Source organism: Vulpes lagopus, chromosome 3, assembly GCF_018345385.1.
Source record: "Vulpes lagopus strain Blue_001 chromosome 3, ASM1834538v1, whole genome shotgun sequence".
NCBI classification, from domain to species: Eukaryota; Metazoa; Chordata; class Mammalia; order Carnivora; family Canidae; genus Vulpes; species Vulpes lagopus.
This window is the reverse complement of record NC_054826.1, coordinates 95,949,851-95,962,378: the sequence shown is the minus strand read 5'-3', so window position 1 is coordinate 95,962,378 and position 12,528 is coordinate 95,949,851. Positions and strand designations below refer to the sequence as shown.

General features: G+C 45.8%; 1 protein-coding gene across 11 annotated transcripts in view; it reads left to right on the top strand.

The window, feature by feature from the left end:
• The window catches only part of STYXL1 (serine/threonine/tyrosine interacting like 1), a 66,129-nt gene that overhangs the window by 22,815 nt on the left and 30,786 nt on the right, over positions 1-12,528 (top strand). For 7 of the 11 annotated variants that reach the window (XM_041750170.1, XM_041750175.1, XM_041750171.1 and 4 more), the window contains 2 exons: positions 4,650-4,711; positions 8,838-8,979. The exons of 3 other annotated variants lie outside the window; for them this stretch is intronic. In XM_041750170.1, the coding sequence (XP_041606104.1) occupies positions 4,650-4,711; positions 8,838-8,979 (204 nt within the window). The remainder of the gene's footprint in view (positions 1-4,649; positions 4,712-8,837; positions 8,980-12,528) is intronic. One more of the 11 variants, XM_041750180.1, reaches the window with a different exon arrangement.

The following is a 12,528-nucleotide window of genomic DNA, read 5'->3' as shown; positions in this document are numbered from 1 at the left end:
CAGCTGGTCGATCAGCAATCCTACCACCCCTGTTATCCTGAGTTTGGTTCTGAAGCTATCTATGGCTTTAGAATCTCACAAGTGATCTTCTTTATCATTTGAAAGAATCATCCTGTCTCCTCACTCTCGCTTTACAGTTTCCAAATATCACTTAGAGTTTTTTATTCAGCTGAGTAGCTCTATGGACAGCAACACCTATGAAGAAAGGGTTTTATCAAATATATGACTTAACACTATCATTTAAGAAGTAGATGTACTAAAATAGGCCAACTAATTTCTAGTTTTTAAGACCAAAAAACAAAAAAAAAAAAATACAAAGGTAACTAAAACTCCTTATTTAAAAAAAAATCACATTTTCTCAGAGATGTCCACAAACTAGTGGGTGTCCTGGCTATCCCATGACAGCCTCTTTCTACAAATGAGGACTCAAATGAATTGTAACTATCCTGGTGCTGCTATGAGGGCACCTTATATTTAAGAAAAGTGTAAAGTACTGCACTCGGTGAAAATATTTTACTGAGATTGAGTGGGGCTTAAGACCTTTCTTCCAAAAAAAAAAGACCTTTCTTCCAGAAAGAAGGCTTTGATTGTCAGGCATGTATTAAGTTCTGAAACTAAAGCTATATATTTGTGCTTATTAAAAATTATGTCAGTGGGAGGCACCTGGGTGGCTCAATCGATTGTGCATCCAACCTTGTTTTAGCTCAGGTCATGAGATCTCAGGTGATACACTGATGGTTGGCATTTGAGATAAAAATCCATTCAATATAGAGCCTGGTTGTTAATCTATTGCAAAATCAAAACTGAGAGCTGTGAATTTACTATATCTATTTAAAATAAATAACCTATGAAATACAGATTTTGGCACAGATAGAAATGGGACAATCAAAATCAATGGATTTAACCTGCATGCTTCATTTGCTCACAAACTTGTACACACTAATAGTCTACAAAAGAAACTATTATAGTTGGGATGTCTGGGTAGCTCAGTGGTTGAGTGTCTGCCTTTGGCTTGGGGTGTGATCCTGGAGTTCTAGGATCAAATCCTGTATTGGGCTCCCTGCAGAGAACCTGTTTCTCCCTCTGCCTCTCTCTGTGTGTCTCTCCTGAATAAATAAATAAAACAAAAACAAACAAACAAAAAAAACTGTTGTAGCAAAGAGAACTGCCTTTTTGATTTCGTCTGATTTCTTTGTTGACCCATTAGCATGTTGTCAGAAAACTGTCTTTTTGCAAACAAGCCTAAAATTATCCTTCCAAAGAGACCTAAGTAAATATTCATATAGAGGTCTAAAGAATTACTGTTCAACATAAATGTTATTCTAGAAAAAACTTAACTGCATAGGTTAGAATAACCATGTGTGACGTTTTCAGCCACTAAAGCACCAATTCAAAGAAATTTTAAAATTATTGTTTTTATGACAGTGGTCAGGAGAATTTTTGTTTGATTGAAGTATCTTATCATCTCTTAAAAAAAATTAAGTGCTAACATATAAAGCAGGCAAATTCTTCAAGTAATTTGTTCTTAAGTATGCCAATTTTTATAGATCTGAACAAGGAATAAGAAAAGAACTGAAATGAAACCAGAGGATAGACATGGGGGGAAAAACTGACCAATCATAGCTGGACAAATGCTACAATACTATCGTGGCCTGAACAGGATATTTCATTAAATGCATGAACAGATTAACAGGTGTCTGCTGATTTAGTATACTAACTCCCTTATATTGCTAAAATTCCTGCAACAATCAGTAGGCATACATGCAGTCTTAAGGAAAAGAGTACCACTTAAACATCAGCATTGGACACCAATTAAAGCAATCTTTAAAATGTTTTTATTATTCGCTATTACTGTGAATGAATATAAAATGTAATCAATCTTCCAAATGAAGAACTCTAGCCTTGTCCAAAGTTTAATGACTACTTGGGGGCACCTGGCTGGCTTAGTCAGAGGAGGAATAATTGACTCTTAATCTCAGGTCATGAGTTCATGCCCCACCTTGCATGTAGAAAAAACATTTAATGACTTCTGCCCATTAGCTGTTCTCCCCAGGAAGTTTTCTGTTAACCAAATAGTGATTACAGTAATCTTTATCATTAATCAAATAGCCTTTGTTGTAACCTTTTTCTTTTCTACAAGAAGGAGTGCACAAGATTCAAACAAAATCTTCCTTGGCCACTTTGACTGTCAAGATCTTTGCACTTTTTCTACTAGTTTCTAACCGGCCAGGTTCCATTCAGCATAGTCATTACTGCCCTCTGACATGTTGTCACTTAGGTCACTTTCAGACTGTGAAATCATGACCCAAGCTAAAGTCAGAGGCTTAACCCACTGAGCCACCTAGGCACCTCTACCCTTTCACCTTCTTAATGTTGTATTTTGATGAGAAAACGTAGACTTTCTTAATTCTAGTAGAATTAGGTTTACCCATATTTTCATCTTTGGTTAGCATTTCCTTATGTCCTTTTAAAAAAGAAATAGACTATTTTTTAGACCAGTTTTAGGTTCATAGCAAAACTGAGCAGAAAGTACAGAGATTTCCTAAGTACTCTGTCCCCCCACGTAAGCACCACCTCTTCAACTATCCTCAGCCCCCACCAGAGTGGTGTATTTGTCACAGATGATGAACCTACATTGATACCTCATTATCATCTGGAGCGTAGAGTTTACATTAGGGCTAGTGTACATTTTCTGGGTTCTGACAAATTTATAGTGACATGTGTCCATCATGATAGTATCATACAGAATAGTTTCATTGCCCTAAAACTCCTGAGTGCTCTGTGTATTCATCCCTCCCTCCCCACGAACCCCTGGCAACCACTGATTTTTTTTTTACTGTCTATAGTTTTGTGTTTTCAGGAGTGTCCTATAATGGGAACCATACAGTATGTAGCCTGAAACTGGCTTCTTTCACTTACATATGCATGCATTAAACTCTCCATGTCTTTTCCTGGCTTGAAAGCTCCATTTGTGTGTGTCCGTGCACAAACTCAATGATATTCCATTCTCTGGAATTTTCAACTAATTTGGGTAAATGCCAAGGGGCATGATTGCTGATAAGAATATGTATAGTTTTGTTAGAAACTGCCCGACTGTCTTCCAAAGTGACTACCATTCTGCATTCCCACTAACATTGAATGAGAATTCTTGTTGCTCCACATCCTCACCAGCATTTGGTGTTGACCATGTCTTGGATTTTTGACATTCAAATAGGCATGTAAGGGTATCTTATTTGTTGTTTCAATTTGCGTTTCTTTGATGACATGTTGTGGAACATCTTTTCCTATGCTTATTTGCCATTTGCATATCTTCTTTGGTGTCTCTTCATATCTTTTGCCCGTTTCCAAACAGCTGTTTGTTTCCAACCATTTCCAAAAGGTTGTTTGCTTTCTTGTTGAATTTAAGAATGATATTTTGGGGGCAATTGGCTGGCTCAGTCAGTGGAGTATGCAACTCTTGATCTCAGGGTTGTGAATTCAAGCCCCATATTAGGTGTAGAAATTACTTAAGAAGTCTTTAAGTTTTGGATAGCATCCCTTTTTAGGACTTATGTATAAGGATCTGTTCCTGTTTCACATTCCTCCCAACTTTGAGGACATCAATCATGCCTTCTGCCCTAGCAGAGGTATTGGAACCTCAGTTCCTAGATTTTAGAGTGAATTTCAGTCTAAAATTCCATGGGGCATTAGTATGAGCTCACTCTGGCTTTGATTTCTCCCCCTCCCCACTTCTTAGGACCTCTGAGAAAACTTCCCTTAAATCAAAGATACAAAGTCTCACTACCCCTTAAGGGGATATGTGGGTGTGAATATGATGGGGCAGGAGAGTCACAGGGGCAGCCTAGAATAGTGGAACTACATACCTCCAATTTTTTCTTTTTCTTTTATTTTTAAAAGATTTGATTTACTTAGAGAGTGTGTGCTAGTGGAGGTGGCAGAGGCAGAAGGAAAGAGAGAATCCTAAGCAGACTCTCCCCACTCTGTGTGGATCTTGACACAGGCTCCATCTCATGACCTTGAGGTTACAACCTGAGCCAAAACCAAGAGTCAGATGCTTAACCAACTGAGACACCCAGGCCCCCCAAATGCCTCAGGTTTTTTTTTAATTTTTTTTATTTATTTATGATAGTCACAGAGAGAGAGAGAGAGAGAGAGAGAGAGAGAGAGAGAGAGAGACAGAGAGAGGCAGAGACACAGGCAGAGGGAGAAGCAGGCTCCATGCACCGGGAGCCCGATGTGGGATTCGATCCCGGGTCTCCAGGATCGCGCCCTGGGCCAAAGGCAGGTGCCAAACCGCTGCGCCACCCAGGGATCCCTGCCTCAGGTTTTAAACTGACAATTGCTGTCACCTAATTGCCAAAAAAAATATGTTGAGGATGGTGCAAGTATTCTAAGGAGTTTGGCCATATGCTCCTTTGCAAACACCATTATTAAATACCTTTCCTTGGGATCCCTGGGTGGCGCAGCGGTTTAGCGCCTGCCTTTGACCCAGAGCGCGATCCTGGAGACCCGGGATCGAATCCCACATCTGGCTCCCGGTGCATGGGGCCTGCTTCTCCCTCTGCCTGTGTCTCTGCCTCTCTCTCTCTCTGTGACTATCATAAATAAATAAAAAAATTAAAAAAAAAATAAATACCTTTCCTTTTCAGATGTGCGTTCCAAACAGGAGTATGACGAAAGCCATGTGATTACAGCCCGTCGAGTGAAGAAGGTATACTGGCAGAGTCAGAATGTGGGGCAGGCTGGTTATCTTACAGGAGGGTGGGGGAAAATGCGGGATATTATCCTAGATCCAGGAGGCAGCTCAGTGGTGGACCCTGTGGACAGCAGAGGTAGGACCACCCCTGTGCATCCACCAGGAGGGTCTCCCACATCTCTCACATATTCCCTAAGGTGTCCCCACCCGCTATGATGGCCAACAGCTTCACTGAGCAAATGTTGATTTAATTCCTTGTTGTGCCAGGCACTGTTCCAGACCTTGGAGGTGCAACAGAATACAAGATGCCCATGGTTCATTGTTTCCTGTCCTATTCAGGGAAGCAGATAATAATAAACCATCAAAATTATTACTATAATCCAGGGACACCTGGCTGGCTTAGACTGAAGGGCAGGCGACTCTTGATCTTGAGTTTGCAGGTTTGAGCCCCATGCTGCTGTAGAGATTACTAGAATAAATAAACTTGGGATCCCTGGGTGGCGCAGCGGTTTGGCGCCTGCCTTTGGCCCAGGGCGCGATCCTGGAGACCCGGGATCGAATCCCATGTCAGGCTCCCGGTGCATGGAGCCTGTTTCTCCCTCTGCCTGTGTCTCTGCCTCTCTCTCTCTCTCTCTCTCTCTGTGACTATCATAAATAAATAAATAAATAAAATTAAAAAAAAAAAACTTAAAAAAAAAAAGATTATGATCCAAAGATGGAAACCACTTCCCTTCCCTACTTCCCCACCCCTCCCCCATTCCATCGTTCAAAGAAATTATTTATTTGAGAGAGTGAGCAAGCACACAAGTCGGGGGGGGGGGCAGTGGGAAGTAGCAGAGGGAGAGGGAGAAGCAGACTCCCCGTCGAACAGGGAGCCTGACGTGGGACTGGATCCCAGGACACTGAGATCATGACTTGAGCTGAAGGCAGACCGTTAATTGACTAAGCCACCCAGGTGCCCTTGCTGGGAGATTTCACTCAGGCTTCCAGTTTCAACTATCCAACTGCCATTAGCCATCCTGTCAGTTTTGCTTCTAAGGTTATATCTGGCAAAGCTGACCCCTCCCCTTCCCATTGCTGCTGTGCTGGTATGCACTCCATCTCTGGCCCTTTGCCACGGGGCACTTGATAGGGAGCCTGGGCCCTGGCTCAGGCATTTTTCCAGGATAAGCTTGCTGCTTGGGGTCTGGCTCAGGGGTAGAGCATCTGACTGCAGGAAAAGCTCACTGCCTAACACTCTCCTCACCCCAAACCCATCATTACCTACTTTTTCTCCTTGGGGGTTTTCAACTCTCTGACTTCAACCTCTAGCCCATAACCCCCATTTCAGAACTTTCTCTGCTTTCTGCAGCTGGTTCAGAGCCTCTTTGTCATATATGGCTTTCAGTTTCTGGCTCCACTCTCAGGTTCTGCATATTCTTTGGATTCTGGCAGCACCCCCAGCTCTGGAAGAGACCTTCCCAGGGCCTCAGCCAGGCTGACACCTCTTGGCTCCCCTCCCCAACTTTCCTGCCAGCACGGTACCCCTGCAGGACTCAGCTCATGGCCTCCCTCTTTGGCTTCCCCACATAACATGCCTGCTTCTACTCTCCCCTGGCACCTCAACAGCATCGCCCTACTTCAAATATCCTTGGTTCTAAGATGCACATATTCCCCCATATTTTAACACTTCTGAAATTGAAATATATCCTACAATTGATCGACGCTTTAATGTGTATCTTTTCTCCCAAAAGTGATGTGGCAGAGATCCGTTCCTTTTCTTTTAAAATAAAGATTTATTTATCTTAAAGAGCATGAGCAGGAGGACAGGCAGAGGGAGAGGGAGGGAGAGAATCCACAAGCAGACTGCGGGCTGAGCATGGAGCTTGATGCGGGGCTGGATCTCACAACCCTGAGGTCATGACCTGAGCCAAAACCAAGAGTCAGCCACTTAACCAACCGAGTCCCCCAGGGGCCCCCTGTCTGTTCCTTTTCTGTGTAGCAACACCCCCCTTTTTTGAGGGGAACTCTTCTTCTTCCTGTTTAAACCATGGGAGTCTAATGGTGATCCCTAAGATAGTACCCAGATCCTGGCCTTGGTGATTGGCCATGGGCCGAGGATGGAAATAGCAAAGCAGAGTTGTAATTAGAGAGGGTGGCTCTTCCCCTTCTCATAGTGGAGTTTGGAGGGTGTGGGCATCTGTGTGTCACTGTGGCTGTGCCACAGGCCTCAGGACCAAGTAGTCCGAGAAGGTGAAGTCAGCGTGCAGGGGGAGCAGAGAGGAGCACCTGAGGGGGGAGGTCTGGGCTTTAGAGCCCTGGTTCAGGTTTTCCTGGGGACCAAGAAGTTTTATTATATACCAGCAAGTCCCTCCTTTCATGTTCACTCCTGACAGCAATGGTTTTTAAGTTGGTGGTGCCTGTAGCTTCATCAGGCTCCCTGCTCAGTGGGGAGGGAGCCTGCTTCTCCCTCTACCACCCCACCCCCCGGTTGTGCTGTCTCTTTCTTTGTCAAATAAATAAACAAATAAAATCTTTAAAAAATTGGTGGTGCATCTTCCAACTAACGGTCTCTTAATCTAGAAAATATAGTACACAGGCCCCATGAGCACACTGCTCTCTCAGGCCTCCAGATCTTTCTCTGGGAACATGAGAATGGGTGTGCCTTGTTCATCACTGTGTCCTGGAGGCTCGGTTGGGTCCCTGGCATCTGGGATGTGCTCTGCACCTGTTAGTTGACTAAAATGACCAGCTTGATGCTGTTCCTTCTGCCTGGAATGTTCTCCTCACCCTTATCCATCTGGCAGTTCACCCTCACCCTGCCACCCTGCACAGCCTTCCTGAGTTCTCCAGGCCAACTCGGGTGTTTCCCTGTGCCATTCTGAACCTCTATATTCCAGAACCCCACATGGTGTCAGCATAGAGTGGACCCTCAGCATATAATTATTGAGCTAACAAGTGAACATCCAGCCACATCTTCCTCTCCCACCTGCTCCACGTCTCTACTCCCTTTCCCCGTGCTCATTCAGAAACCCCCCTTCCCTCATTATCTGTGCAAACCCTGTTCGTCCTGAGTACCATTTCTCTCCTAGTTCCTCCAGGCAAATATGATTCCTCCTCTCTCAACCTCAGAAAATTTTCTGGTCTGTCCCTCCACAGGCCTTGCTTTACTGTCTTGCAGTAGAATCAATAAACACTTGCCCTGGCCCACCTGCAAATGCTCTTTCAGGCCATCTATGGCATCCAGACTGGGATGCAAGGGACAGAGTAGTGGGGGCCACCCAGCCAGGCCTCCTCGAGCTCTGGGACACTCTTGGGGATCCTGGGCATTGTCCTTGCTCTGGTGGTTTGCCTTTCTGGCAACTCAGCCACTCCCAACTACTCATGATGTCCTGGTTCCTGGTTCCTGTTGGCGCTTTCCTTCCTCTGACTGTATTTATAGCCACATGCCAGGTACTGTTCCAGAAGCACAGGGTACATCAGCGACTACAAAAGAACAAAAGTTCCCACGCTCACAGAGCATACATTTGAGTGTAAAGTCTGCCACATTATATCCACAAGCCTCCTGCTTGGTGCCCTTTTAATGCAGACTTGGCCCCCACGGCCAACCACCCTCACCCAGAGAGGAGATGCCATCAGTTTGGCTTCAGTTGCTCTGAGAGCATGTGTGCCAGGCCACCCAGTGGGCTGCGGGCCAGTTACTAGACCAGCTCTTTTTTTTTTTTTTTTAATTTTTATTTATTTATGATAGTCACAGAGAGAGAGAGAGAGGCAGAGACATAGGCAGAGGGAGAAGCAGGCTCCATGCACCGGAAGCCTGATGTGGGATTTGATCCCGGGTCTCCAGGATCGCGCCCCGGGCCAAAGGCAGGCGCCAAACCGCTGCGCCACCCAGGGATCCCTAGACCAGCTCTTTTTCAGCCAGGCACCATCTCTGGTCTGGTCAGCTGTGGTCAGCTTCCCTCACAGCGGGGCATGCGGGTGTGGAAGGTGCTCGGCATTCTGTATACTTTCAGGTCCCTTCTTGGCACTTTCATACCTGTAGTGTGTGGTCAGGGGAATAGGCACGGTCCTCCCTCCAGCTCCACCAGAGCTGGCGTGCAGGAAATATGTGCCCAATGGAACCCATCTGCCAACAGAACCTTTCTTGTGGTTTCTTTAGAAGGAAAATGAGTATCTTATCCCGGAGTCTGTGGATCTGGAGTGTGTGAAATACTGTGTGGTATATGATAATAACACCAGCACCCTGGAGATAATCTTACGAGAGCAGGACGAGGATGACAACTCTGATGATAGCAGACAAGGTAGGTTTTTACGATTGCAGCCAGAAGCACAGCTGGTGGTTATCAAACACTTTGCTGCATGCCGGGAACCATACCAAAGGCTCTCTCTGGGCCAGCTCCTGCAATTTTCAGAACACACCCATGAGAAATAGTAATGTCAAGAACTGGGGCAAGGCTGAGATTTTTTTCTTCCTTGCAAGATGACAAGTGAGCTTGCCACAGTCTCATGGATGCTGGCAGAAGACGTGCAGCTCCTGAGTCAGAAACAATGGACTTTATTCTTCAGAGCCCTGAAAGTAGCCAGAATGTCCTCATTTTCCTGCCCTGATGCCGAAGCCCCCATTCTCACAGGGTGACAGGAAGAGGGCCAAGTAAAACCTACCCACACAGTGGGTTGTATGACAGGAGAACCCGAAGCTCAGGGAATTTTTTTTTAAGATTTTATTTATTTGAAAGAGAGAGAGAATGAGCAGGGGGAGGAGACAGAGAGAGAGAGAGAGAGAAGCAGACTCCCTGTTGAATGTGGAGCCTGATGCAGGGCTCAGTCCCAAGACCCTGAGATATGACCTAAGCCAAAGTCAGTTGCTTAACAAACTGAGCCACCTGGGTGCTTCCATGGCCTGAATCTTTTATAATGGGAAGAAAACATGCCTGCTCCTGGCTCTGGAGGGAGAAATAGTCTATCTTCCAAGGCTCTTCGATATACAGATATTCTTGAAAGGCTAGTACCTTTGCTCACAGGACACATAGAAACCTGAGAGGCCTTCGAGAATGATCTCTATAGATGGGGAAATTGAGGCCCCGAAGGTGCATGCTGTAATTTACTCAAGGTCCCACACATGTTGAATTAGTTATTTATTGCCATGTAATGAATTACCTCCAAACTCAGTAGCTTGATACAGCAAACCTTAATCAACTAACCAGTACCAGGTTCTGGTAGACACAATGTGTCTCCTGAGATTGCAGTCAGGTACTGGCTTTGGTCGCTGTCATCTGAAGGTCTGACTGGGCTGGGATGATCTGCCTCCAAGGTGCATCACTCATACAAGTATGGCTTCCATTCCCCACCACCTCTCTGTAGAACTGCTTGGGTGGCCTTGTGACATGGCAGCTTGTCTCCCCAGAGCGAGCCAGCCAAGAGAAAGAAAGAGCTAAGGAAAGCCACATGCCTTTTGCAACCAAGTCCTGAGACCTCTGGTCACTTCTGCTATATTCTGTTCATTAGAAGGAAGTCACTGAGGACAGACTACCCTCAAGGAGTGGGGAGTCAGACTCAACCTCCCTTTATATTCTTTTAAATATTCTTTCTTGTATTTGAAAGAATTTGTGGACTGCTTTTGAAACCCTCACACCTACTAAGCAGTGGGGTTGGGATTTGAACCCTGGGCAGGTTGGCTGTGTCTGGTCTCCCAAGGCCTGGATAGTGGAGCTGGAGAGCAATGCAGTCACTCCAGTCCTGAACCCGAGCATTAAAACTTGGTCAGCTCTAATCTTCTTATCTGCTTTCTGGGGTGCCCCTGCCTTCTCCACCCAGCTCCTGGTTTGGGACAACCCCTTGCTATTGTCATAGGGGCTCTGCTGCTGGGGGCTCAGTCATGAATATGTGTGGTTTCCATGGGCCTGGGTGTTCACAGCAGCAGTCACTGGGTGGCGCTAGGCTTCCACCTTTAATAAAACCAGTCTTCACAGGAGGTCCTGTGAAATTGTGCCCTCTTTCCCTAAATTTACCGGATTGAGTTCCAGTCTGCAATCCTGGGATTGTACACTGAACCCTAAAACCACAGGAAACGGTGGCCAATAAAGATAATCCTGCCTACGTTCTATAAATGACCTCATGGAACCTCCATTCTCACTCAGTAGGAAATCACAACCACAAAACAACACAGAAAACCCAAACTGCATGCGCGTGCGCACACACACAGACCTTGTCCACTTAAGGTACTTTTCTCCTTTAAAAGGGCAGCTTTCAGGCAAACACAGAGTCTCTGGGGTAAAAGGCCATTTTGAAGTTTTTCTCCCCATTTCCTTCCTACTGTTAAGCACCCACCTCCCCGCCACCCCCCACACTCCCCCCCCACCCCGCAAGGAAATCTGGTTGTGGGCGGAGCTTCCATCACATCCTAGAAGCAGGGATCTGGCTCTGTGCAATCCTCTTCTGCTGGCCTCCTGGTGTGTCGCAGCTCATCTGTGTGGCCTTGGGTGGTGGGCCTCTGTCCTTGCTGTGTCCATGGCTGAAATGTCCCCATCCAGGGTCCTCACAGCCCTGTGCCCTCCTTACCAGGCTTTCCACGGGTGCTACTAGTCCTGGGGCTGCGGCTGCCTCTCTCTTCTCCAGCATTAGCTTAACCCCTCTCTGGCCCTGCTGGGGGTGTGTCTCAGGATTCCTGGTGGGAAACAGGGCACAGGTGGTTTTTAGCACCTCCCCCCCTACCCCTTGCAGACAGGAGTTTTAGTTTAGTTTAGTTTTGTTTTTTTAGGAGTTTTTTTTATCTTCTCATCGGGTTTTCTTCCTAAGATCCTGGAGAGCACCTTCCTTTGTCTTGTTCTCTGTGGTTCTTTCTCCAAAACTCCTTTTACCAGGCACAGGGCAGTCCCCTCCTTGTAGGAGAGAAATTTTCCTTATGTTAAATCAGCCTGCCTTCCTTGCAACATAGGAACTATAGACCCTGCCCTCCCCCCCAAAACTGGGCTCTTGATACATGTGGGTGGAGTTCCCTGGGCTGGGACCTTCACCACAGCTGTGGGGGGAAGCTTTGGGAATGTGGACATTTTAGTTTTCCTCCTTTCTGAACAAAGCCTGACTTTCAAGCCACTTGTCTGGCTAAGTAAGGACCAAAAGGAATTTAACTTAAAGCTCGCTGCTGAGTAGAGAGCCCCTTGGCCTGAGTTGTTACCCCAGTTCAAATTCTGCGAAGCCTCACATCATTGGAAAACTCAAGATTAATAGGATTAAAAGTGAATTTAATGTTAATGACCCCATTATACCTGTGGCTGGGTAGCCTGGGCCCCAGACTGTTCTCATGGCTTTCCCCTGGAATCTCTAATTGTCTTCCTGAAACTGGATCCAGGTTCTTCTTCCAGATACAGTCCTCCACATGGGTTTCAGGCCCCTGCTGCCCTCAGCAGCTCCTGCTGGAATTGGTTTTCCCTGGAAAGAGAAGTCAGAGTCCATGCCCTTCCCTTTCTCCTTTCAGCTGACTCTCCAACGCTGACAGAACCGTATTTGTCTTCAGGGTTCAGATCCTGGCCTCAGGATATCTTGGTTTAGCCTTAATAATGCAGACTTGCTGACCTATATATCTAGTTTGCATACAGTCTCCTAGTGATTCTGCAGAGCAATGAAGGCTTTTAAGATTAAATCAATGGCAAAACCACAATGAGCTATCCCTCCACACCCACTAGAATGCCATGATAAAAAAGAGGGCTACTAGCAAGCCTCGAGGAGGATGTGGAGAGATGGGAACACTCCCACTCCGCTAGTCACAGTGTAAAATGCATCAGGTGCTATGGAACAGTTTGGTGTTTCCTTCAAAAAGTTATACATAGAGTTATTGTATGATTCAATTCTGC